The following is a 25,952-nucleotide window of genomic DNA, read 5'->3' on the forward strand; positions in this document are numbered from 1 at the left end:
TGGTGCTGGTGTGTGGTTCTTAGCTAGTTGGTCCTCGCAACAACCCTGAAAGGTAGGCCACAGCTGTAGCCATGAGATAAAAGCATCGACGTAAGTGACTGACAAGTATTTCTTTTCTCCTGTTTTAAACTTGAGCAGAGAGGTCTGAGTCTGTGCCCCCAAGACTCTCTACCCCCTCCCAAGCACACTGGAAGGGGCTTGTTTCTGGCATAAATAGCCCCTGCACAGCCTGGGGACTAAGGGACTGCTTTGCACATCATAGCTGTCGCGTTACCCAAGCTCCATGCTCACCTTCATTTTTCCTCTTGCCCTTAAGTGGGCTGGGGAGGCAGGGGGGTATTTGCGGGTGACCAGCAGCCCTCAGATCCCTTCCCTGGAGACCCACGGAGCAATTTGGGAGGGGCCATGCAAGTTGGTTGCCCATGGGGGCTTCCAGGGCTGGTTTCTAGGACAGATGCCATCCATCCTGCCTTCTTGATACTTGGATTCTTGGACCATGGAGAGCGGCCTTGTTTTGAAGCTGGGAGCAACTGTTTATGAGAGGCAGAGAGGCAGTTGGAGAAAACAGCCCACCCTGAGCCCACATCCTGTGGGGCAAGGGTGGCTGGAAGTGGGGTGTCATGTGCTCCTGGGGGTTTGTGTGCGCTTATTTGGAACAGAGCAGCTGGAGAATTGCCAGCACCGTGGAGTTCTAGAAGCAGCTTTAAATCTAGACTTCTGCTCTTAGGGACCTGCATTCAGACCCTTCTTCTGTTCTGTGTCCCTGGGCAAGCTCTTTACCCTCCCCGGTTATCAGATGCCGGGGACAAGAAATCGGGAGCAGGCACTTTCACTGCGCCTTCTTCGCCAGCTTCCCTGGGCGAGCTGCCTGTGCAAAGGTCGGGTCCACGCCGTGGGCTGGAGAAACCTGCATCGTAACCCCGCAAGGCACTTCTTTGAGCTTCTCTGTGACTTTCCGCCTCTCCCCATCTGCAAAACGGGAATGGTGGCTGTGCGGCCAAGGAGGGCGCCAGTGCAGAGCCCCTGGCAAACTGCATGCCCGGTATTCGTAGGGGTGCTTCTGGGTGCTGATCACAGCAAGCCTGCAAGAGCCAAAGAGGAGGAGCACTGGGGTGAGCTGTGCCGCAGGCCCCATGTGCCACGTGGGGCCGGCTGACCGGCAGCAGATGGGCAGGGCAGGGCAGGGTGGGCTGGCACCAGTGGCCCCCCTGTGTCTGTTCCGGTGCGTGTGAGATTGCCGAAAGCGCCGCTGCCGTGGCTGGGCCAGTGGTTGTAGCATCATAGAAGAGCAGAGTTGGAAGGGGCCAGGAAGGCCATCGGGTCCAGCCCCGTGCTGTTGCAAGACACCAGTTTACACCATCCCACTCAGGTGGCTGTCCAGTTTCTTAGCATCAGTGGAAACATAACATGGAAAAGGTTCAGAGTCTGGACTGCTGGTGCCCTTCTGGCCACAGAATCATGGAATAGCAGAGTTGGAAGGGGCCAGGAAGGCCATCGGGTCCAGCCCCCTGCTGTTGCAGGACGGCAAGGACCCCACTCAGACGGCTGTCCAGGTTCTTTTTGAGTGTCTCCAGCGTGGGAGAGTCCACCGCCTCTCTGGGCAGCTGGTTCCACTGTTCTATCACAGACGGTGAGGAAACTTTTCTGGATATCTGCCTGAACCTGGGCTGTCACAACTGGACTTGATTATACACTCTGGCATCTACGAGAAGAGATCGTGGCCTTCCTCTTTGTGGCAGCCTTTAAAGGACTTCTAGAGGGATCCCCTCAGTCTTCTCTTCTCAGGACAAACATGCCCAGTTCTCTCAGTCTCTCCTCACAGGGCCGTGTTTCCAAACCCTGGATCACTTTTGTCGCCCTCCTCTCTCGTCCAGCATCCTGCTTCCGGCCACAGCCCCATCCCACGGGCCCAGGAGTGGTGTGCTTCCGCTTCACTTTGTGTGCAGTGTTTGGTACACAGCTCCTGAAGGGGAGCTCCACTGTGCCACCAAGGCCTGGCTTCCCTGCCCCCGCGGCCCTTCTTCCCAAGCCATCCGGGCCACCACGACATCTTCCGACAGCAAACAGCCCGGGTTCCTCATGCCCACGCGAAGCTTGGTGGGTGTAAGGACCACCTCCTGCTGGTCACCTGCATTGGGTGACCCCAGGTTCCAGCACGGTGAGGGAGGGAGGGAGGGAGTACTCGCTTTCTCCACACTGTGATCCATTATACCACCCTCAGCCAAAACCCTCTTTTGAAAACTCCCCAGGTGAAGGCGCCTTCCCCTCCCCTCACAGGGAAGGTGCTCCAGCCCCTCAGTCATTTTGCTGTCCCCGTCCTGCCCTTTCCTGCGCCGCAAAGGCGGGCTGAGGCCCCCTCTGTGATCTCAAGGCCGGGAGTGCCTCACCCCCATCCCTGGCAGCTGCGCACGTCACCGGCGGCCTTGCAGCGCGTGACGCAGCCTGTGGCCGCTCCGCAGGCAAGCCGCGAGCCCCGCCGAGGCTCGGCCTTCGAAAGGGGTGGCAGTTGCCCCAAGCGCTCCGTGCGGGAGCAGATGGCAAGGCTGGAGGCGTGGAGTTCGCAGGTTTCCTGTTCCAAGCCAGTTAAATTAGTGATGCCGTCCTTGATCCGTCAAGAGGCAAAGCCGAGCCGTGTCCCGCTGGGGCCTGGAGACCCTGCCGCAGGTGCTCCGGCCCCTGGCTCTCTTCGTCTTCCGCTTTTGGAGCAGCGGGATGGGGGTAGGTGAGCGCTCCCAGGTGCTGCATGCTGATCTGTCTTTGGGGCCACGTGCCGCAGGCAGCTTAGGAAAGACTTATTTTTAAGACCGCATGAAACAGTTCGGCTTGCGCAGAAAAGCCAGCAGCTCAGAATCGCAGGCCCTCTTGCCCACCCCCTCGCAAGCAGCCGGCCAGGTAGCCCTTCCCCACTTTCCCGGAAGAGCGGGACTTCTTGGTGTTGGGTGGAAGAGGGGCTCTCGCTTCCCCTGGCACCCCCACCAGCGTTAAGAAACTGGATTCCCCAGGCGGGGGGAGAGCACCGAGAGGAGGGCCTGGCCCGTCTGCACGGCCCATCCTTTGCTCTGCGGCTCCAGGGTTGGCTGCCTGGGTTTGCCGCCCCTGATCTCCGGTGGCTCCTCTTCCAAAGCCGGGCCCTAGCACTCGGACCAGTGTGTCTAGGCTGGGCTGGGAAGCAAGACGCCTCTTACGGAATCTGCTTGATCTCTTGCCCAGCTGAGCGAAAACCTAGGAGACAGACCCTGGGCAACGTCCTCCTGCTCCCTGGAATGCTGCCCTGGGAGGCCTTCCCAGGCTGGCCAAAGCCCCGAGCGGGTATCGGCCTTTGTCCTCGTCAGCCTCGCGACAGACGTACCCGTGGCCACAGGGAGCTCGGCTCTGCGCTTGTTCGGCTGGTGGCTGAACTTGGAGGCAAGACGCCAGGGCAGGGAGGGGAGGGGGGAGCCTCTCTGCTGAGAAGGACCTTGGGGGCTGCAAATGGTCAGGCCGGGCAGGAGACGGGAGAGGTCTTCTTGCCGGCTGGAGGTGGGGGCTGCAGGCCTGGCTACTTTGAGTGGCATTAGCAGAAACCCTGCGCCCACAGCCACTGGGCTCCTGCGCCTAGTCCTCATGCGTTTGCTCCAGTCTCCGGCCGTGCGCTGGGCTCTCCGCCCCGCAAAAGGATTCTGCCAAGTTGGAAAGGTTTGCAGGAAAGTGTCAGAAAGGCGTGGCAAGGAGGCCGAGGGGAGGCCGGAAAGCCACACAGCAAAGCGCACTGCCTTCGCCCCTTGGCATCTCTCTCAGCCCACCGCCCTTTCCCGAAGGCGAGTGGTCTGCAGCGTGACCGGTGCAGCCTTGCAGAGCAGCTCCGGCGGAAGGCAGGCCTCCAAGAGCCTTCTGTCCGCCTCTCCGGGCCCAGGAGGAGGACAGTGTGACTCCCTTTAACCCCGAGGTCATGCGCTGTTTGTCTGGAGTATCTTCTGCCCCTGCAAATCTCTCTTCAGGCCGGAACAAAGTGCCAGTTTCTCTTCCTTGCAGCCTCGTGGTGAGCCAGCCGGGTCTCGTGGTGGCCCTGGGCCTGTGCCCTTTCCTCCCACGGGCCCCACTCGTGATGGGTCTTGTGCTCCAAGTGCCTGCAGCCTCCCTGCCCTCTCTGGATAGCGGTGTCCTCTGCCTTGGGAGCAAGGCCTGGGCTCCGCTCCGCTCCCCCAGGCACCGGGTGCACGCTGAACTTTGCACTAAAGAAAACGCCTGTGTTGTGGCTGGTTTTTGCAAGGAAGCATTTGCCCGCATGGTTTCTCACACAGAACCTGTCTTGCACTGTGCCTGTGGTGCAGCTCCAGTTCCGACCGGCTGAGCCGGTGGACGGCATGGGATGTTCCCACATACTCCAGTGGCCGGGGGTGAAGAAGTTGTGGCTGAAATTACAACTCAGAAAGACACATTTTGGGGAGAAGGGGGCTAAGAGGCAGGACGGCCAGGAAGGAGGTTGTAATGTGGGCAGAGAAAAGCAAGGTGCGGGCCAGGAGGATCCCCATCCAAATCTCCCGCCAGCCACGACTCCTAGATCGCTTTGTCCACACTGGTCTCTCTCCCCAGCAAGCCCTCCTGACTTGACTTTGCAGGAAGGCGTGCAGGTGGTTGCAATGATACCGGGAGGCAAGGCGCAGGGGCGCTTGGAGCACTGGAAAGGCGCGGTGTGCTCACTCGTTAGGGCGTGATTTCTGTCCCCTCCAGTCGACACCCTTTCCCAGTGATGGGCTGCTCCTCGCGGGTAGGCCCCCAGCGGCCAGGAGACGGGCCACGCACTTCCGGGGTCCACACGTGAAGACCTTGCCTCGAGCCGGGGTTGGAGGCTGCCCGGTTTCGTGCCTTGTGCAGTGGGCATGACGCGGCAGCGTCTTCTTCCCCGCCAACACCAAGCCCCCCACTCGGGCCCCAAACCAAACTCCCAAGTCATTTCCTTCCCCAGCCACTGGGCAAGAGAGGCAGGCCGTGTCAATGTGTCTCCGGCTCGGTAGCCAGCAGTCCGGTCCTCGGCCCCCTCCGCTGCTTTGGCTCCCACACACTTGAAGCACGGCGTGCGATGCAGTGTAACGTATTGGGAAAAGTGCACGGAATGCGGAAGTCTGAGCGAGGACTTTGGATAAACTGCCAGTCAGGAGCCTTCAGAGGCGCCCTGGCGTTCCTGTGCAACCGGCTGGAATGGGTTAGGACCCCATTGGCAATCCAAGGCCTGCAAGAGGGGCCGAGGGGAGACGCTGGACGGTCCGGGGGGGCTTCCGCGGTCAGTCAAGGGCCGTGTTCTCCAAGCTGCTGTCTTCCAGAGCTGTTGGACTCCAACTCCCAGCGAGCCCCTGGGGAAGGCTGCCCCTCTGCCATCTTCATCATCAGCCCCCCCCCCCCCGGCCCCCCCCGCCCCCCCTCCCCCCCTCCTTCCCCCCCCCTCCCCCCCCCCCCCCCCTTTCATTTCAGGAGCGGTTTGTGGATCTCTATGGGAACGATGCCGCCGCGAAGAGCAGGAAAGGGCAGGAGCGCTTCAACAGGTGGCTCTTGACGGGGGCCACCGTGGCCGGCGTGCTCCTCCTCGGCTCGCTGCTGAGCCGCAAGTAGCCAGAGACTGACCGCTCGCCCGCCCGCCCACCCGCCCGCCCCGGCCGGCCGGCCTCCGCCACACCGGCCGCGAGCGGGTGCCGCGTTCCGCCTGTCAGCCTTGCGATCATTCCAGGGGGTGGGCAAGGGGCCTTTGCATTGTAACCCCCCACTCTGACCCAGCTCCCCCCCCAAAAGCAACTCACAGACCTCTTTCTGGTGCCTCCTTCCGCCACCCCAGACCCCTCCAGCCCCACGTCACTGCCCCGTGCCCCCACTTCTGGGTGCTGGGCTGCCAACCCCCCCACCCCCGGAGCCTGCTTCTTCTAGCCACCACGACTCACCAGCTGGGTGTTTGGTTTGACTGCTCCTTTTAAGCCCTCCGAGAGAAGCCCGGCGCTTGGGGAGGGGCTGCTGCGTGGGGCGTCTGCCAGGGAGGAAGTCCCCCCCCAGGTCTGCAGTGGGTCTTCCGGGCTCCGCTCCCGAGGCACACAGAGTCGCATTCGATGCATCCCCCAGGCCCGGCAAGGACCGCGCCAGCCGCTGCCTGGGTGCCGCGAAGGGTGTGGGGAAGTGGCACCTCCCCAGAGCGCTCGCTCGTCCCCCTGGGCAGCGCTTGGCTGGCTGGGCGAGAGGGGCAGCGAGGCAGACGCCCCCAGGGGTGGGAAGAGGGGTGTTTGGGCACAGAGCCTGCATGGACAGCCCCCCCCCCCCCCCAGGAAGAGTCATGTCCTGGGAAGCGTTAGGTGCCCTTCCGGGGGAACCTGTCGCGGGCGCCTGGCGCTTCACAGTCCTGGCAAAGCCCCACGCTTGCCTGGACCGTGCAAGGCCTCCGGCAGGCTGAGCTGTGGGGTGGGGGGGCCTCTCTTTTCGGGAAGAAGCTCCTGGCCGCAGCACTCTCTGGGCTTCTGTGTGCTCCCCCAGAGGCCTGCAGGCCGCCGCCTCCTCGAGGCCCCCCACCCCAGCAGGCCCCCTGCTCGCCCGCTCCCCCTCCTGGCCACCGAACCCACGTGCCCCCTTCGCGCCTTGCCAGCCCTGGCACTGCAGCCCCGGCAGCCACGGTGCCCCGGCGTGCGAGAGCGCCACCCTTCCAGCGGCCCTCGCTCCTCCGCCACGCTGCTGTGGACGCCCTCTGCACCCGGATTCGGGGCCAGTGGCCAGAGCGTGGCCGTGGCTGGTGAGGTGGGCAGGGCCAGGGCCGGGATAGCCCGGGGGAGCGACCGGGTGGGGCCGCCGGGCCCTGGGCTGGCACACAGAGCCCCCCGCCCTCGCCCCGTGCCGGAGTGCCCTCCGAGGCAGCCGGGCCTGCCCTCCACTCGCTGCCGGAAGGAGCAGGCGGGGGCGGCAGAGCGAGCGCAGGGCTGCTGGGGGGAGAAGAGGGCCCGCCATGCCATGCCGAGCCGAGCCGAGCTGCCCTGGAAGGTGTTTACGATCAGCTGCTAATTGCAGGGCTGGCTCCCGGGGGACACGCCGTGGCGGCTGCCCAAGGAACTTCCAGGAAGAGCAGAAATCAACAGCGTGTGCCGGGCCAGGCGCTGTGGGGGGGGGGGGGAAAGGGGGGCGGGGGGGCACGCCTGCGCTTTCCCCGGGCTTGGCAGGGGCAGGTGCACGGCAGGCTGTCCGCCCCCCCCGCAGCAGGTGGGTGCTGCAGCCCCCTTCGTTCCCCTGGGGTGGGAGTTCGGGAAATGGACGAAGGCGGTGCAGCGAGATCGTCGCGGGCCTTCGGGCCGGGGGGTGCCGGGCACGGGGGAGCCCCAGACGCAAGGCTGGCCCTTGCCGGAGGGGGCCACCCCGGTGCATTGCCCTACCTGCCGGCCCCATCCAGCCGTTGCCACGGCCGCCGGGCCCACGTGGCCTGGGCGGTCGAGGGAGGGCCTCTGGAGGCAACCGGGTGGCGGCCGCTCCCACAGGGCCGCCTGCTGCAGGGCCGCGAGCCGCTCTCGGGCCGGGCTGGAGGGGGGAGAGACCCCTGCGAGGGAGGACGTGCCCGCCTGTGCCCCCCTTGGCCTCTGCAGCAGCCAAGGGAAGGGGGCCCGCGGCGGGGCTGGCAGCACTGGTGGCCCGCCCTCCCGTGCCCGTCCCGAGCACCCGGGCCGCCCCCCAGGCAGCCAGCCACGCCGCGCCACCCCTCGTGGCACACGCGTGCCGGTGGCTCGCCCGGGGGGGCTCCGAGGGCCTGGCGGCTCACCTGCGCCCCCGCCCCTCCCCGCCCTGTACAGGCTCAGCTGTATATATTGGAGAGTAGTTTTTATTCAGTTGTGAATACGATAATACTATTTTTGTTAACTGTATGTCTGTATTTATGTGTGCTCCGCTGCCCTGCCAGGCTCCGCATCATTCTCCCGGCCGTGAACCAGCCCCAGCAGAAGAGGGGGGAACGCACGGTGGGCCAGGCCGAGGGCAGGCGGATCCCCGACGCGGAGGCCCGTCTCGCGCCCTTTCGCGCGGGGATGGCTGCCCTTCGGCCCACCCTCCCACCCACCTGCTTGTGTTCAGGCCCCCACACCGACCCTCTTATTAGGAAAAGAAGTTTGATTTGAAGGTGGAAGTTGAATTCTGCTAATAAAACTGTGGTGTTTGAGTTGCAGGCCCCGTCTGGTTCTTGGGTCTCCTCTTTTCTGCAGGGTGAGCTTTTCTGTAACCCAAGGCTTTCTGTAACCCATCAGCAGGCACTGATGATACAGAATCATACCCAGTTTTACATGTAGAGGGGCGCTTGTGGGGGAAAGATAAAAGCTGAGAAACCCAAGGATGCCGAAGTGGCCGCACCCTGGCCAAAAATGGGTTGGGAGAGGCATCCCGCAACCGCCGGGCGGCCACCTCTGGGCAGCGCCTCCGTGATCAGGGCCTGCTTGCCCCGGACAGGAGGTCCGTGCCGGGAAGCCCCTCTTGAGGAAAGGGAATGCTTCCTCGGGACGGCTGCTCTGAAGGGTGCTCTTAGGGGCCCCCGCATGGCCAGGCACGAGGCCTCAGAGGCTGGCAGATGTGCACCCAAGCCACAGCCCACCTCTCGCCGCCATGCTCAGGAATGCGCTTGTGCTTTCTGCGCGTGGGCACCGTCTCCAGCACCGCCCTGGCTGTTTGCAGGGACCGAGAGGGCAGGGCTGAGGAGAAGGGGCAGGAAGGCCAAAAGAGCGAGCGTGTCGTAGCTTAAAGCCCTTCCTGTCAGCAACTCGGCCTTCAGATAGGCGTTTTGGCCTCTGGAAAAGGTGCGGGAAGGTGCAGAAGTTGGGAGTCATAATATGGGGAGCATCTAGGAGATGCTGGGCAGACACTTGGGGACCCCGGAGGGCCTGCTGTACCCCTGCTCTGGCCTGAAAGGATCTCCAGCAGGGGTGCTGAGACCTTGTACAGGTGCTGCCAGGTGGGACGGGGCCGGGGCAACCTGCCTTCGACGCCGGGCAGGGCACGAATGTTCATGGGAGGAGCTGCCCGGCGAGGAATGTGGTCAGAGCCGAGATGGCTACTCTCCTCTGCTCTCGGGCTACTGAAAAGAGGCGCAACACACTGCCTGAATTCAGCGTGTTTTATTGTGTGCAGGAAGTGATCGGACACACGTCACAGGTACTAGGGAAAGGCCCTGGAAAGGGTTTGCATCAAAACCCATCTGCTGCGGAACGGCTATCTCCTGGGCACGCCGGGCCGCTGCCTCCAGGACCGGGCAGGCGAGACTCGGGCAAGGCCACACGGGACGCTCTGGGAGGTTTGGGTCACGGAAGAGGGCCCAAGCGGGGCTGCGGGGGCAGGAGGGGGGGGGTCCCGGCTGGTGCCCACGAGATAGCCGGCGCTGCCCCGGACGCAGTCGTGAGGGGCCGCCTGCTCGCACCTACTTCTTCCACTCGTTCTTCTCGTAGTCCCACTTGGAGGAGAGGCCCTCTACGGGGTTCATGCGCAAGTCCAGCATCCGCTTGAGCTGCATGGCTTTCCAGTCATCCTCCATCGTGTGCGGCTTGGGGGGATACACTGCAGGCAAAGCAGAGAGGCCCGGTGAGGCAGGGACCTGGGAAGGGAACGGGGTGCGGGAAGCCGCCTCCGGATGTCCCAGCCAGGGGGCAGGGAGGACACGAAGGAGAGCATGCGACTTGTGGGGCACCCGGTCACGGGATCTCCCTGCTGGGATGGAGGAACAGCGAGGGCATTCGCAAAGGCCGCAGGGTGGCCTTGACTGGGCCGGGGGTCGTAACAAATGGACGTGAAAGGCTCCTGTGAGCGGAAAATCCCCACCTTGGGCAAGTGGTGGGAGGGCTCCTGCAACCTTCTCCAACCTGGCGCCTTGCAGATACGTCGGGTGACAACTCCCAGCATCCCCCAGCCAGCCATGGGGGGTGTGGTCCAGCACACCTGGAGGGCACTGGATGAGAGAGAGCTGCCCTTCATGGAGGCAGCTGAAGCACCTCCTGTGGTGCCCCCGCAGCAGGAGTCCTGGCTCGAGGCTGGGGGATGCCTTGCTCAGCCGGTCCCCCCTGACCTCCTGCACAGAGGTTGCTCCTGGGCATTCTAGAAGGCAGCCTGCGCTGGGAGCAGAAGGTGCCTCCTTTCAATTCAGGGGGGGGGGGCACCCCAAGCAGGCAGTGCCCCCAGAGTCATGCTCAGCTCCTTCCTTGGCCGCCCAGGTCACCTGGGGGCGAGTCGCAATCTCTGATGGGCACATCTCAAAGGAGGGTGGGAAGCTGAAGCCTGGAGCTTGAAGCCAAGCACCCATGCTGGCAACCTGTGGAACGAGGCCCTCTCTGCCCCCGCCCCGCCCCGGGGGCGCCCCTCACAGTGGGGCTGCAGCCAAAGGCCTGGCTGGCGTTTCGCCATTCCCCAGCCGTGCGCTCTCACTGGACTGCCCGTCACGGGCAACGCACAACCTGTGTGTGCTCACATTTGCACACACCAGACTGGCTTGCTTCCTCCCACTTGACAGCCTCCAGGATCGTTGGCTTGCAAGTTCCAGCATCCCCCAGCAACATGCTGGGAGTGGCATCCAAGGCTCCCACAGGGCACCCTGGTGTGGAAGACCGCTGGAATTCCACCCTGCCTTCGGGGCTCCGAGTGGAGAACCAGGCGATGGGAGCTACCCTGAGGGCTCTTACGGAAGAACCACCCCACGGGTGCCCAACGCGGCAGGCACTGGGCACGTGCAGGTCCCAGCCTCAAGCTTCCCGCCGTCTGCCGAAAGCGTCTTCCCAAGGCAGGGCTGCCAGAGCCCCCTCCCTGCCCCAGGCCCGGTGGGCTGGGCTAGACGAACTCAGGCCAGCCCTCGCGGGCGGTGTTAGGCTCGTGGGCTGCTTTGAAAGGGGTTTCCTGAACTTAATCTTAGGCATCCAGTGGACCCACAGTAGATCAGGGAAGGGGGCCGAGGCCCACCTCTAACTGGAAGCACAGAGCGGAGCACGGGCATTTCAGGGCTGCGAAGCTCAAGCCGCTTCTGAGGAGAGCGAATTCCCGCTCGGTGGGAGGACTGGGGTGTGCACCTTGCAGCCCTCCAGATCTTTGGCCAGTTTAGCGAGGGGGGAGGGAGGCTGGGAGCTGTAGGCCAGAGCAGCAGGGAGTCCCAAGCGGGTGCAAGGCTAGGCTCGCTGCAGAATCACCCACTCAATCCATTTTGCACCCCTCCGCTTGGTTGGTGGTTGGACTGCAACTCCCATCAACCCCAATCGGCTTGGCCAATAGTCTAGCCCATGTCGAGGGCCCCCCACGTCATCTCAGGGCAAAGTGATCCGCTTCCTCGATCAGAGCGTTCCCCTCCTGTTGATGAAGGAACCCAGCCCTCCTACAACCCATTTGCTGAGACGGCCGCAAAGCGATCGAGCCCAGACGCTCCACAGGGCCGTCGAACACGTCAAGTCACAGAGAGCACGACTCTGCATCACGGCTCTCCTGCATCCTGCGTCCACCAGGCGAACTGGGCGAGGGCCCGAAGAGCTTTTCCGCGGCGCTGGCTGTCCGCAGGGAGGAGCAGCCGGGCCGACAGGCCTCTGGGCTGGCCACGCACCAGAGCAGAGAAAAGCCCAGCCCGAGCGATCCTTCCTGCAAAGCCAAGGAGCGGAGCTGGCCCTCTCTCCTCCTTCCCCAGCTCTCCCTCCCCACCCCCTCGCTTGACAGATGGGCTGCTACTGCAAATCCAAGAAAACAGCTCCGTGGGCACCGGACCAGGGTGAGCAAAACAGCGGCCCCTTTGTTCCTCCCGCCCCGGCGCTCAGGAGCTCGAGCTGCCATGACTGGCTGCAGCTTGTTTACTCCCCAAAGGTCCAGGAACATCAGCCGTGGGCAGAGGGCTGCGCTGGGAATGGGCGCGGGCGCCCCCTGCTGGAGAACGCCTTCCGGCACAGCCGTGTGCCGGGAACAGACCGGCTGCGGCTGACGTTCCCGGCTGTTTTGTCGTGGGGTGGAAGTGCTCCACCAAATGCTCAGCCCTGTGCGGGGCTCAGCATCCCCTAGCCTGGCTGCGTTCATGGGGTGTTTGCGCTTCGAAATGCCGAGGACCATTCTTGCCCCGTCGCTGTCCTCTGAGACAGAAGCGACGCAGCCGAGGCCGAGCCCAGCGGCCGAGCGGGTGGAGACCCTCCCATAACAGGGCAGGCTAAAGCCACCTCCCTCCCCTGATGCCACCCAGGTAGATTTAGATCCCATCCCGGGCTTTGCATTTGCCTGTGAAAAATCGGAGCGGGGACTTCCCTGCATGGAAAGCTAGCATGGCAGGAAAGAGTGAACCTTTCCCCTGATGTGCTAACTTTCTCCTTGCAGAGATCATGGAGCATTCACTTCCTGGAGCATTAAAATAAGGTATCTGTTGGAAACGGCAGTCCAAAGTGGTCCATTCTGCTGCACCTGCACGTCTGGCCAAAGCCTGGGGCAGGTGGAAGTGGGGCAGAAGCTGGCAAAATCAAGACCGCTTTGTGCCGGTCGTGGCTCCAAGTGCTGTGGCAGAGCCTTGGGAAGGGGGTAGCCCCCCCTCCCGGGGCAAGGAGCAGGGTGTCGCCACGGCCCAGCCCATTCATCAGCAGACCCCGGCAGAGGGAGGATAACCCCAGAATGCAGGGCACAGGGCAACGCGCTCAAGAGCGAGGCAGCTGGACAGCAGGAAGGGCTTCCCGACTGTTGGAGCAGTTCGGCAGCAGGACCCAAGGCCTGGGGCGGAGGTGGGCTCTCGCCCTGGAGGCATCCACGAGGCAGCTGGACAGCCCTCTGCTGGGGATGCTTGAACTGGAGTCCTGCACTGAGCAGGGATTGGACGCAGTGGCCCCCTCGGCCCCTTCCAGCTGTACTATTCTCTGATTCCGTGGGGGACCCAAATCCCGCCCCCCATGTTGGCTTAAGGTGCTCACTGCCACTAAGGCTCGCCAAGCCCTCGAAGGGGTGCTTCAGCCCTTCCGGCATGGGCGCAAAGCCGCCCAGCCAGGGGAGGGGGCACATGGGCCTGGAGAACCCGGGGGCTGCCGTGGGCTCCCATCCCGGTAGAGAAAGCGGCTCGTCTGATGCAGAGGCATCCGTGGCCCAGCACCGTGCCGGGGGGCAAGGGACACGGCGGCCATTTCTGCCCACCATGCCGGTCTGGCAGGCACAGGGCCCCCGGCCTCGAGGGGCGGGCCTATGGCGGGGCCGGGACCCCCGCACGGCCGCCTCCCCCTCCTCCATACCGTAGACGTGCTGCCACCACATGAGTAACCCCGTGAGTCCCAGGACGAAGGCGACGCCCCCAACCACGGTCTTCCACTCGCTGCTGCGCCTGTTCATCTCGGCAAAGGTCTGGTGGAACTTCAGCCGGTACACTGCAAGGCAAAGGCAGCGTCAGGGTCCGGCAGGGCCTCTCGCCCCCTCCGCCCCCGCCCCAACCTTGGCTGGATCCACACATGTGGGCTGGCGGCTCGGGGCTCCTGGGCGGGGGTGGCAGACTCACAAGGGCAGCCTCGGGGGGCAAACGTCTTCCAGTGGGGCAAGGCTGCACCAGTTCTGTCCCCCGGACATGCTGCCCCGAAGGGTCACTTCTGTGGTTGCCCCGGCCCAGCGGCAAGCCCCGGCTCCCTCCCAGCCCCCCGGGGGCCCCCCACACCCAGGTGCAAAGAGGGGGTCTTGCCACGACCTACAGGCCACCTTTTCCTCATCGGTCAGCTGCGTCCAGGAGCCCTTCTCCTTCTCCTTGAGCGCCTTCTGGGCCGAATCCAGCTCCTTGCAGTAGGGCACGTCCGGAAACGGCTGGATGCGCCTGTCGTAGTAGTGGCTCACCGAGAAGTCCTCTTGGGCCACGACTGGAGCAAGAGGGAGAGAGCGAGGGGCAGCCTCAGCACGGCACGGCACGGCACGGCACGGCACGGCCCCGCGCGAGCAGCAGCGGCAGCAGGGCCGGCAGGCGTGCACGCGGCCCTCCGGGGCCTCAGGACTCCTCGCTCCCCCGGGCTCAGCTGCGCCCCCTGCAGCACCGGTGTGGGAAGACCGAGTCCCCTCTATTCTTGGCGCTGGCATGGGGTCTTTTGGGGTGGCCTGCTCTGCAGCGGGTGGGCGTCCAGAGGGAGGTGGAAAGGGCTCCGGCCCCAATCAGGAGCCACGGGGCTGCCTGCCTTCGGGTCCCTCCGGGGGACGGGGGCCGTCATGGAGAGTACCGACACCGCAGTTTGCCGCTGGCAAACGGGCATTGCGTGTGCACGCGTGCACGCATGCGCTGTGGATAACAAGCGATCCCAGCATAGGGAGGCGTGCCCAAGGTCTCCGGTCTGTTCACCTGCTGATGCAGGGAGGCCACTGCAGGGTGGCCGCCCTGTTTCCGCTTACAAGTCTTTAAGGGGGCAGCCAATTTACTCGTCAAATGAATGCCAGGACACGTGCAGCACTCTGTGAAGCTGGTCTGCTCAGGAGGGGCAGTGGAAGTCCTTCCTGATGCGACTCTCCGTTTGCGGAGCTCGCTGGACACCAGGAGGCACGCCACGGACCCTGGGGGCTGGGAGGGGGCCGGGCAGGTCACGCGCTGGTTTCAGAACCGAGAAGCTTCCCAGGAGCAGCAGCCTGCCGGGCCCCACACGGCCTGGCAGCCCTGTGACCCCTTCCAGCTCTCCTGGCCAAGGGTCACTGGCATCAGAGGGAGCATTAGGATCTGGCACAGCAGTTCTTTTTCCTAACACTTATCTGCCTGGATCCGTGTCTCTGGCCTTGCTCTGAGAGAATGAATCTCAAGGAGGCCAAAAAAAGGAAAAAAAGAAAAGGGAACAAAAATAAATCACAGCAAAACTGAAACAGTTCAAACAATAAAGGAGAGCCATAAAACAGAATCGTAAAAACACAAACTCAGGTATCGGCAACCACTAGATTGGGCCTTGGGCAGAGAGGTAACAACCTGGGGACCTTATGGACAGGGCAGCGCTTCCCCAGCAAGCCTGAAAGGAAGGCCTTTTCCCACGTGTTGCCCCCAAGCAACGGAATGCTCTCCCCACAGAACTGTGGTTGACCCCCACGCTCTTGGCCTTTAGAAAAGATGTGACAAGGTGCATCGCTTCAATTTTGCCCCCTAAAATAGGCATCTTTACTGTTTTTAATGTTCTCGTTGTTCTTGCTTTAAGGCTTCACTGTTTAGAATGGTTGCACACCACCTTGAGGGCTTCCTGGAAGAGAAGGCAGTGTAGAAATGTTAAGAAATTATGGGGCATCCTCCAGCTTCCTCCAGAGTTCAGTTAAATTTTCCAAAAAACCAAAAACCACCAGCAAAAAGCAGGCTTCTGGGGGGTGTGAGAGACTCGTAAGCCTTTCTCACAGGGCCTCTCCATTCTGGCCTGAAAGCAGCCTTCGGCCACGCCAGCCCTCCTGCTCTGTGGAAAGAGAGTTGTTTCTGTGACATACCGTCAGGTCGTCTCTGACTTAGGGCAACCCCAGGAATGAAAGCCCTCCCTTACAGCCCTGCCCAGCTCCTGTGGCCTCTTGGCTGCGGCCTCCTTTCTGGAATCGAGCCATAGAAACATAGGAACAGGGCGAGTCGGAAGGGGTCTCCCGGGCCATCTAGTCTGACCCCCAGCACCCGCCGGCTCCGCTCACGACATGCCCACCGTGTGCACGTCCAGCCTGTCCTTGAACACCTCGTGTCTGGGGGAGAGTAAGGCTGAACGCCTTGGTGGCGTTAAGGCCTGGGGCGTGTGGTCCATCCACGCTTCAGAGGCAACAGGTATCCCTTGCTAGGCCCAGCTGGGCACCCAGTCCGACTGTCCAGAGCAATTAGCCAGACTCGTCCCCGTCTCTTGTCCTTCCGCTAAAAGGAGCCGTTCCTGAACACCCTGCAGTGGAGACCCCGGCATGAACCGGCGGCTGTTCAAGAAACGCACGTCCCTTGTGTGTGGCCTGGATCGAGAACGTGGATTTTAACCCCGTAAAGGCCGTAATAACATGTTTCGCCCCAGCCGTGCAATTTCCACGGGCACCGGCAGGGTTTTGTGAAGGGCCCCAGTGCCTGTGCCTTCGGTTGAGCCTTGTCACAAACCGGACCTTTTGCATCTCTTTCCATTTCGCAACGTTTAGGATGCCCCTTTTTGCCTCTCATGAAGCCCGTCCACAGTCCATGAAAACTTGTGCAACAATGAAAGTGTGTCACTATGCATGTTTAGAGAGCAAAGGACTACAACTCCCAGCATGCCCCAGCAGCTCTGTCTAACATGCATACGAGTGTCTTTCTTGCATCACAAAACTCTTTGTTGCTTACGCGACGAAGCACGGGCAGGATGGAATGAAGGCTGGCTTGGCCCTGGAACCCACAAGTGGGGGGCGCGCCTCATCCTGGTCCCACAGGCACTGCAGCTCTTCATGGGCCGCCCGGCGCGTGTCTCTGCTCCATCCTCACAGGTGCCCTTTGGCCCTGGGGGATCTCAGAGGGTCCTTCTCAAGGTCCAGGAGCGACTGCCCCCCCTCTGCACAGGCGAACCGGGAGTGAAAGAGAACTGCCTCATCCACTCGAAGCAACTACCGCTGCAACAGGCACACCAAGCAGGGTTTGCGGAGCATCTGCATGTGCTAATGCAGACGCACGGGGGGAATGCAGAAAGGACAGTATGGTTCAGGTAAGGATGCCATCCACCTGGCAGAGGTGTAGGAAGCCGTGGCCAGCCGCTGCCCAGGTGGCAACGATTGACGGGCAAATCCAAGACTTCCACGGAGGCCCCTTGGCCTTTAAACCAGCCTCGGTTTGGACAGTCCTTTCTTCAGTCAGGCAGGCCACCTGGCCACACACAGCACTGCCACCACCGGGTACTTTGAACCATTGATCGTTATCAGCAGTTGTGAGAGGGCAGTGTCACTCTGGCACATTTTAATGCAACGTTGCTGAGGATCCGAACGGGACACGGGAATGGCAGCGTGTGGACCAGCAACGTCCACATCGTCCACCTTTCCAGGCGTGGGCCTCGCTATGGAAGCCAGTCCTCGGGGGTGGGGGCTGGATCTGCATGCGCAGTGTTTTCTCTGTTGTCTTTTGGAGCTGCCTGAACTCTATTATTACCGGCGTAGCTCGTGCCCCTAATTATATTGTGTCATCACAGCCTAACTGGCTTTTCTGTTGGCTGCTTGGTTTTCTGTGCCTCTTACTTCATGTGCTTAGGAAGAGGCTGCAAAAGGAGCCAGACCCTTGGCTCCTCTAGCTAGTATCACTGGCACGGGCTGGCAGCAGGAAGCTGCTGGTGTCTTCTGTCCTTTCAGCTTGGTTTCAGTCCTTGCGGCTGACGCTTCTTGGCAGGGAAGACAGACAAAGGGCAGCACCGTGAGAAATAATGAGCAGGTGTTTGCTCGTCAAGCTGACTGGCTTGCCACGCACGTCAGCTTCCCCTATTCCCATCAGCCACAGCATGGCCTTGTTCCTTGGCCGTAGTGACTCTGGCAAACTCCTCCCCCTCCCCCCTCCTGCTCCGCACGCCTCCCATCCAGGCTCCATCTCGCTGGCTCCTTTTGGAGCTACCTACAAGCTGCATGTACTTCCTGGATGTCTGAATGAACCATGATGCTCTTGTGAATGTGCACCCCCGGCATACCTGCGTTCGCTGCCTCTTGACACAAGGTATGCTGTTTATCAGTCAACTCCCTCGTCAGCAAGCCCAGTTCGAGCCCCTGGGATTGAAAAAACCTCGGCCCCTCCAGAGGCCTGCCGGCTTTCTGGAATCTCCAAGAGGATCCTGCACTGAGAGGCTGGAACCAGGCACCCCAGGGGTGCAAAGTGCTCTACCCCCCCCACCTTGCTCGATGCTAGCTCATTCCCTCCTTTCCTCTTTTTTGCTTGGGGACCGTGAAGAAAGGACAGGTACTGGGTGCAGCATCGCTCCATCATCCAAGGGGGCCCAAGCGACTGGCCGGGAACCGGCAGCCTCGAGCCGGCCTGCGGGAAGCAGCCGCTCACTTTGGGGTCTAAATCAAGGATCCGCACCTTTGCAAAGGAGAATCCTTCCAGCAGGATTGCCACCAGTTAGCCCACTGCAGTCGGGAAAAAACAAGCAACCGTCCAACCCACAGGGCGCCTTCTGGCGAGTTAATCCAATTAATTGTGTGTTCCTGGATACGGAAAGGGACTCGGGTCGATTTCATTTTCATTTGCACCAGCAGGGGCTGCTGACTTGCCTTCATGGTTGAAGGCACTTTCACTTTTTCAGGTGATTTTCGTCAGACAGGTGCACATCCAGTGGGGCAAAGTGACGCGGACATTAAGGGTGCGATCCCATGCAAGCACGGACAGAAAAGCCTGTAACTTGGAGGCCTTGCACTGGATTGCACCTGATGGCGCTTTTAACAACCCGAGGATAATATGAAGATCTGGTTATAAGCAGATCGCTGATGCTTGAGGGCTTTTGTATCTAATTCCTAATAGGAGACATAGGAGCTTCAGTTTGGAGAATTTAGCATGCGATCTTCCCATCTCAGGAAGAGCCCCTATTTCCACAAAATCAGCTATCCTTCTTAGTTGTTTTCTTTTTTCCGGGAAAACCTATTTGTATGCCTAGTCCAGGACTCTTTTTCTAAATAGAGGGGCCAGTATCCCAACCTTTAACAGTTTTTTAAGAAGTCAGATGCAATGTAGCAAATAGCAAAGTTTAAAGTATCAAACCGGAGTCACTCCTAGACTAATCCTGGGATGACACAAGACCTGTTACAGACCATCACAGGTTCTGTTGCAAGAGCGGGAAAACGTATCTGGGGGACACACAAGGAAAAAAGCCTCTTTGGGGTTCGAGGGGAAGTTTTGCCTCATATGCTCAATTTCTGAAAGAGAGATCACAGCTCAGAAGAGCAAACTCATTCTAGGGTTGCCACTAATACCTCTCCCAAAAGGGGATGCGGATTTGCACAGCATATGCGTGTTGAAACATGCACCTATAGAAGCAGATTTAGAAATACTAAGCATGGCTGAAAGAGCAGCTTTCCCCCTTCATGGTGGTTTAACTTTGCGCAGGACCTGGGCTTCAAACAGAGGACTGCCTTCCGTCAGGGAGGACACATGGCCATCTGACAAATGTCAGGCGAATTGAATCATCCGTGCACAAGAGTGGGGCGTCTCAGGAAAGCTTTGCAGAAGCACAAACTTCTTGGGAAGGGCTCTAAGAGGGGGAACCCTCAAAAGAGCGCCATCTGCACTGACCAGTCTCTGGCCGACCCAATGGAGTGGGCAGGAAAACTGGTCTGGCTGAGGGAACGGAGTATCCTGGGCGAGGGTATGGCTGGCTGGCTGGCTGGCTTGAGCAGGCGCACCTGCGCTGCAACATTTTGTGACAGGTCCTGCTCGCGCGATCTTCCTTTCTCTTTCTCTCTGCCATTAAGTCCCTTAAGGGAGCCGACTGTCAGGACGGGGGTCTTCTTTAGAAGGAGGCCATGGCTGCCCCTGGATGAGCGAAGGAGAGGACGGGCTGGGGGGCTGTTCTCTTACCGTGTCCGCCGTGGCCATGGGCTGCTCGGATGCTGGCCGCTCCCAGGATCCCTTTCCTGGCCAGGAGGCCGACACGCAGGGATGGCACCGATAGCATCTGCAGGGCCCAAGCAGAGACACGCCTCTGTCAAGCGGGTGTGGGGGCCGCAGTGCCACGGAGGCAGAGACCCGATGCGCTGGCCAAGCAGGCGACGGCCACTGGAAACTCGCTCGCCTGTTGAGCTCTGCTGCCCGAAGCCGTCCGCCACTTCCCTTCTGACCCAGGGTGGAGATCCAAGCGCCATGCAAAGCTCTCTTCCTGTTTTGCTTTCCCCATATAACCTCTAAAAGGCACTGTGCTAAAGCCGTTATGCAGGTACAAAAATATGCTTTCCTTTGCTTTCAAAACTAATATTCCTTTTCCCCATTCTGATATAAACTGAGGAAGCTCTCCTGAAAAAATGGAAGGAAACTGGAGGGTCATGGCATTGTCCAAAGAATCCGTCAACGAACACGAACATGGCTTGATGAACACACAGTGACTGCTTCATTTACAAAAGCTCACTGCGTCCACTTTGGGTCTCACTTTTGCTATGAAACAGGGAGTAGCGATGGGGGATTAACAAGGCCATGCAAAAACCCAATTAGCAGGCTACGCGGTCGGTGCCTTCTGGGGGAAATGGCCCCGCCACGCAGGGGCTGGAATGCAGAACAAAATGAACCTTGGTCCGTTTGGGGATGTAAGCATCTATTTTTCCACTTCATTTCATTTCTGTTCTGCCCTTAGCAAAAGCCGTGTACGTGCCTCATAACAATTAAAACCGTACAATAATATTACACGGCATTTCTATCCTGCCATTCTTCCGCTAGTGAGGAACCCGAGGCGACGAACACGGGTCCCCCGCTCTCTCCATTCCATCCTCACAGCAATAACCCTGTGAGGTAGGCTGGGCTGAGAGTCGGTGGCTGCTGAACTCTGGAGCTGAGCTGGGGCTTGAGCCCTTTTCTCCCTCTCCCAGCGGGGTCACTGCGTGAAACTGATTCCGGACGGGCCCCCGATCTGTTCCAAAGTGGCTGCCGCGCACCGTCTCTGGGCTGCCCGGCCAGCGTCCTCCGCAGCAGGCCATGCCGGGCGCTGGGGGCATTTCAGGCCCACACGTCTGGAGGCCCGCTGCAGGGGAAGCAAGCACGCCGGCTCCCGGGAAGGGGAGGCAGGCCGGGCCGAGCACCCAGCGGCAGGCCCTGGCTTGGCCGAGCTGCTGCGACCCGACCGACTCTGGCCCCCGCGCCTCCTTTCCAGCTGGCCTCCGAGAAGGAGGCTGCTTCCCGGGAAGGCGGCTGGGCCGCTCCAGGGAACCTCGCCCCCAAGGTCCAGGCGCCCTTGGAGAAACTTGCCGGCGGCGCCCTAGGCGTGGGACAGGCCAAGGGCAAAGCGGGTGGGCCGCGAGGCAATGCCAAAGCAGCCAGTGCGCCAGGCAAGCGTGGCGTTGACCTCCGGCTGCCAGAAACTGGCCCTCAAGAGCGGCACCCCCACTTTCTGGCAGTGCAACGAGCAGACCCACCAAATGGCTGCTTTGCGGGGAGAGGAGAGAAGCGGGCCAGGGGAAGGAGGCAAGGCCCCTGGGGAGCTCAGGGTCCGGCGCCCCGGGCACCCCCGGAGCTGGTGCGTGTGCGCCTGGGCCAGGCGGCCGCAGACCCACAGCGGGTCGCTTCCCCGGGGCTGGAGGGGCGACTGCCCCCGGCCGCCGCCCGGGCCCGGACCCGGGCCCGGCTCTGTCCACCAGCTGGCAGGCGGCCACGGGGCCCTCGGCAAGGTGGCTGCGGCCGCCGGAAGTGGCTGGAGGGGGCGAGCCGTCCTCTCTGACCTCCAGCCGCAGGGAAAAGCCCCCGAGCAGGGGCCGCGCCGGGCGGGACCCTCGGGGAGCCCCCGGCCCGGGAGGCGCCTCTGCCACGCGGGGCCTGGGGAGCTTCGGGTGCGCGCGAGCGAGCGCCTTGCGCCGCGGGCGGGGGGGTCCGAATGGGGCTGGGGGGCCGCGCGCGCCCCGGGCTGGGGGGGGCGTGGAAGCCAAACTTCGGTGCGGAGCCGACGGAGTCCGCCCGCTGCGGCCAGCCTGGCTTTCCCCCGCAGGCCCGCCGGCGAGCGAGGAAGTTCTCCAGCCGGGGCGCTCGGCAGCAGTGGGGCGGCTCCCCCCGCCGGCTTGTCCCGCGGCAGCCGCGCCCGGCGGGTCCCGGGCAGAGCCCGAGCGGGCCGGCGGGACGGGACTTACCGTGCGGCGGGGAAGGAGCGGCGCCCAGGCGGGGAACGCGGCAGAGGCGGCGAGCGCGGGCAGCTCTGCTCGGAGCCTGGCGGGCGGCCAGCGCTCGGCGGCGGCCGGGGACTCTTATTGCGGCGAGGACCCCGCGCGGGCAGCGCCAGGAGCGGGCGGGGGGTGGACCGGGCCGCCGCCTGTCCGCCCCTCCCCCCCCACCCTCGGGCGCCTGGAAGCGGGGAGGGGGTCCCGCGGCCCCTTTGCAGAGCCCCCTCCCGCCGCCTGCGAGAGCAGGAGCAGCCCCCCCCCCGAGGCGCAGAGTGCCAAGCCGGGGGGCCAAGCCCGCCCCGTTCCTTGCGCGCACGGACCGGCGCTCCATGCTAAGAGTCCTCGGAGCAGCTGCCGATTCTGGGGCAGGACGGGGGGGGGGGGGCAGAGGCAGAGCGGCCCGCCGTGCCTGCTGCTTCCCTGGTCGCCCCTCCCGTCCAGAGAGCTTTGCATCCGTCCAGTTCATGCCCATTGCACAGACGCAACACCGAGGCGAGGGGCTGCTGAGAAAAGGACGGTGCCTGCGCGTTCTCCAGGCCGGGCGCCTCGCACTGGGCGCCTGGCCCAGCCCTCCCCTCTCTGAACCTGGCGGGACAGGCGTGTCTGCCATGCACAGCGGTGGCCCCCTGGCTCCAGGACTGCAGCAGGGTGGCTGCAGCCCAGGCACACCTCAAGGAGACTGGGGGACATCCAGAGAGCCCTGTTGGAGTGGATGGGGCCCATCTCGCCCAGCATGGCCTCCCCAGATACTGGTGAGCAGGACACAAATGCAGAGGCACCCCCATGCCCATGTTCCCCAACCTCTGGCCCTGGAGGCAGCATCAGGTTCCTGAATTATCGTCTTTTCCTGCCTGGGCCATGGCAGTGGTCAGCAGGAGGTGCCCGGCCGGCCAGGTTGCTCCCTGGTGGGCCGAGACACAGTGGCGGCCGTGGTGGTGAGCAGGTGCCTGCCTGAGGTGTCTTGGGACGTCTTGTCCAAGGGCCCATAGAGGCTTGAGTCGGGGCCGGCTAGACTGGCCAAGGCCAGGCCCGGTTCTGCAGTCCCAGGCAAGCAGGAAAACCCCAGCGGTCATTTGGTCATCTACCCTTGCCGGGCGTCATTCGCCTTGGGCCGTGGCCACACCAACCTGATCTGCCGAGCTAGCGGGGCAGTTGCTCTTGCGAACTTTCGCATCCCCCAAATCCAAGCTGGACTGGAGCACATGACCGTCTCTGCTCTACGGACTGCTCTCCCTCGGCTTAAGAATATGGACTGGAAAATTCTGTGGGCCAGCAGTGCTGGGCCAGCTGAAGAGGGTAAAGGTGGCCGCTTACGGGTTGCCAAAAAGGGATGCCAACTGGCATCACATGCAGGTGCGGCAATGTACCTGCACAGGTGTACATCTAGAAAGTACTAGAATTTAAAGAGAAAAACCTGGAAGTCTGAGATCAGCTCACCTGTGTGCCCACTCCTTCAGTTGGCTGCCCGAGTGCTACCTGCGGATGGGCTGCAGGTCTCGGGTCGCTTTCTCTTTCCACTGGAGTTGGACTGGACAGCCCTTCAAAGAGAGGACCACCCCCTGCCAAAGAGACTCCTGGCCACCCTCGGCCGTTCCCACTCTGCAAAGTGCAGGCATTTCTCTTGCAGCAATGCATGCCATGATGCCTTCTGAATCTGCGCTGGTAAATATATCCTTGCAGGTGTCCATGTCAAGCCAATCGGCATTCTCTGCTTTGGTGCTTCCTAAGCGGGAGCCATACTATGTGACCTGAATTTGATCGATGCCACAAGCTTCAGGAGTAGCGGGGAGCAGACAGGCATTTCTGGCCCATTTCTAGACCCCCAGTCCTTCCTTCTTCCTGCAGGGAGAGCCAGCCTGCAGGCGCATCACAACTGCAGCATCCAGTTTTCCGCCAGGCTACTAGAAATTGAACTGCCTGCACACGCTCATTGGCACCATTTGCCAGAGGGCCTCGGGAAGAGATCTTCCCAGTATATCACACTGGATTTTGAACCGAAGAAGGCTGGGCTTGAACGGAAGGCCTGCTCACAGAATCCCGTTTCATAGTGCTGCACAACCTTCCGCAACCTGGCTCTTTCCAGAGGGTTTTTTTTAATTTATTCGGGGCGGCTTACAAAGCAAAGGTTTGGACTACAACAGCCAGCATTCCCAGCCAGTATGGCCAAACACCAGTTCAATGCATCTGGAGGGCACCAGGTTGGGGAAGGTGTGGGGGGGACTAGACCCTTTTCATCACAGGAGATGCGCTGTACCAAGGCAAGTGAAGAACAGACATTTAAAAGGCAAGCTTTATTGGCAACAATAAAATCCTTCCTGGTTCACAGTGCTCGCAAACGAGGAATTGCGTCATGAGTTTAGGCCATGGACCTCACCAGAGAATGTCTGAGAGGGGCTTTCTGTCACCCCCACATGCCTTGGGGGGCTGAGTCCTGCCATCGTTGACCGTGCTGCTGGAGAGGGATGCGGCTCCCCCAGGTTGGAGAAGACCCTCTAGGAGAAAGGCCTGTGCTATGGAGGGAGCTGATTTCCTAGGGAGGGGGAGGCCGGAACAGCAATTAAACTTTTTACGCACACCCCAAGATGATTTGTCTCCGTGGTACTAATGCTTTGTTTTGGGAACTGTTCGATGAAATCTGATGACTCTATACCAAGAGTGAGTTAATTTTCTGAGTGTGGAACTACATGCAGCGGAAACACCACTAGTCACACAAGGAGGAGGTAAGAAGAGGCTTGCAGAAGTTAAAAAGAGTCTGGGGGGAAAAACCTCCAAGGGAAAGTCCAGAACAGCTCTGTGGAGTCAGAGCGCATCCGCTGGCAAACTGGAGGACAGAAAAATCAGGGTGGGGAAAGGAAGGGACAGTCTTGGAGTGGAAGAAAGCCCTGAATGACTGCAACTTTTTGCTGCAGGATGCTATCCCAAATCCTATTTGCTGCAGGATTCTAATCCCATGTTGGACTAACCCGCTATATATCCACAGGTCCTCTTGTGCTTGCAGGGACTGTCAGTGTGCAACTGCAGGTGATCCCTGCCACACACACACACCTACAGCTTGAAGAGGCCCAGAGGACGGATGACTCTGCTTAGAAGGAGACGTGAATCCCTGCGTTTGAGGAAACCCGGAGCTGGCATTTCCCCAACTTTTAAACAACATCGGACAGCGGGCGCTTCACCACTAGCAATACTGGCCTCCAATGAATCCTGGAAGAGTTTTGCAGCGCTCACAAAGCATCTTCCATGAGGGCTGGGAGGAGGAGTGTGCCCTTTGGTTGGGGGGTCTCACAGGTAGCCCCCCCCCCGAGAAACCATCACAGCCTCCTGCTAGCCTCTGCCCTTTCATGCAGTTTCCTCTGATGGGCAGAGACGTCTCCATTTTAACTTGTGGATGATGGACACATGCCATTTGTCAGCAAAAGATGCCATAGCAAAGGGCAGTTCCCCCAGTGCCACGTAGCCAGTGACCGAGCCAGCAGCCCCGGAAGCCCTGTGTTGACGAGGTCAAAGGGGGCACGGCCTCCATCCTGGAGGATGTTCCGGAGATGGTCCTGGGATGGGCGTAGTCTGGACTGGGAATCTTCCCAAGTAGGTGAGACCTGGGCTTGGAAGTTCTCCACCCTCGAGCAGGGGGTAAATAAATTTTGTCGCCTGGGTTTTTTAGCGCTCCTCACAGCTATTATAACGGCTGCTGCACGTCTGTTGTTAAGACCATGAATCCCTGTAGGGGAAATGCAAGATGTGAAGGCTTCTGCACCATTTCTCTGTCACACATCATCTCTATTATTAATAATATCATTATGGAATAATAACAATCCCGATCGCCCAAACTCTCTGGGCTGTTTACAACACATCTCTAGACTGCTTTGCCACCAAGTTTCTTTATATTTGAGATCTCCCCTTGAGATCTGCAGGAGAGGCCCTTCTCCGGGAACCCTCCGTGAAAGAAATTATTAGGGTGAGTACCCGGAGGAGGGCTTTCTCTGCGGTGGCGCCCTATCTGTGGAATGTGCTCCCCAGAGAGGTCCACCTGGCGCCGTCGTTATTTGTTTTTTGGCGCCAGGTGAAGACCTTTTTATTTAAACATCATTTTAATTGTTAACAATATTTACTTATTTATCTGGCCAGGGCAACTTCTTTTCTTTTATAACTTTTCTAACTTCTTTTATATCGTTTATATTTTTTATTTATTTTATATTATTAATTTTAATTTTATATTGTTATTTTTGTATTGTATTTTATTGTGTTGTAAGCCG

General features: G+C 60.9%; 2 protein-coding genes across 3 annotated transcripts in view; one reads left to right on the top strand and one right to left on the bottom strand.

Moving 5' to 3' along the window:
• Positions 1–7,107, top strand: part of BCL2L1 (BCL2 like 1) — a 42,339-nt gene extending 35,232 nt beyond the window's left edge. For both annotated transcript variants that reach the window (XM_044454975.1, XM_044454974.1), the window contains exons 3-4: positions 5,449–5,614; positions 5,661–7,107. In XM_044454975.1, coding sequence (XP_044310910.1) covers positions 5,449–5,586 — 138 coding nt within the window. In that variant the 3' untranslated portion in view covers positions 5,587–5,614; positions 5,661–7,107. The remainder of the gene's footprint in view (positions 1–5,448; positions 5,615–5,660) is intronic.
• A 1,970-nt stretch (positions 7,108–9,077) lies between these two features.
• Positions 9,078–21,764, bottom strand: LOC123036081. The gene is made up of 5 exons (XM_044454976.1): positions 21,673–21,764; positions 19,427–19,523; positions 13,638–13,799; positions 13,191–13,322; positions 9,078–9,528 (listed from the first exon to the last, which is right to left on the bottom strand). Exons 2-5 carry the CDS (start codon positions 19,521–19,523, stop codon positions 9,392–9,394), a joined length of 528 nt encoding a protein of 175 aa, XP_044310911.1. The 5' UTR covers positions 21,673–21,764; the 3' UTR covers positions 9,078–9,391.
• Positions 21,765–25,952: the final 4,188 nt, after the last annotated feature.

The sequence above is a fragment of the Varanus komodoensis genome, unplaced genomic scaffold (genome assembly GCF_004798865.1).
Source record: "Varanus komodoensis strain SLA01 unplaced genomic scaffold, ASM479886v1 scaffold8, whole genome shotgun sequence".
NCBI lineage: Eukaryota > Metazoa > Chordata > Lepidosauria > Squamata > Varanidae > Varanus > Varanus komodoensis.

Bases quoted from the DNA above. Each gene is read 5' to 3' on its own strand.
- LOC123036081 (XM_044454976.1), bottom strand. From the start codon at position 19,523: ATGCTATCGGTGCCATCCCTGCGTGTCGGCCTCCTGGCCAGGAAAGGG. The intron at 13,323-13,637 runs GTAGGTCGTGGC...TTTGCCTTGCAG, and splicing joins CGATGAGGAAAAGGTGGCCT to TGTACCGGCTGAAGTTCCAC. The intron at 9,529-13,190 runs GTATGGAGGAGG...CTTTGCCTGCAG, and splicing joins GTGGTGGCAGCACGTCTACG to TGTATCCCCCCAAGCCGCAC.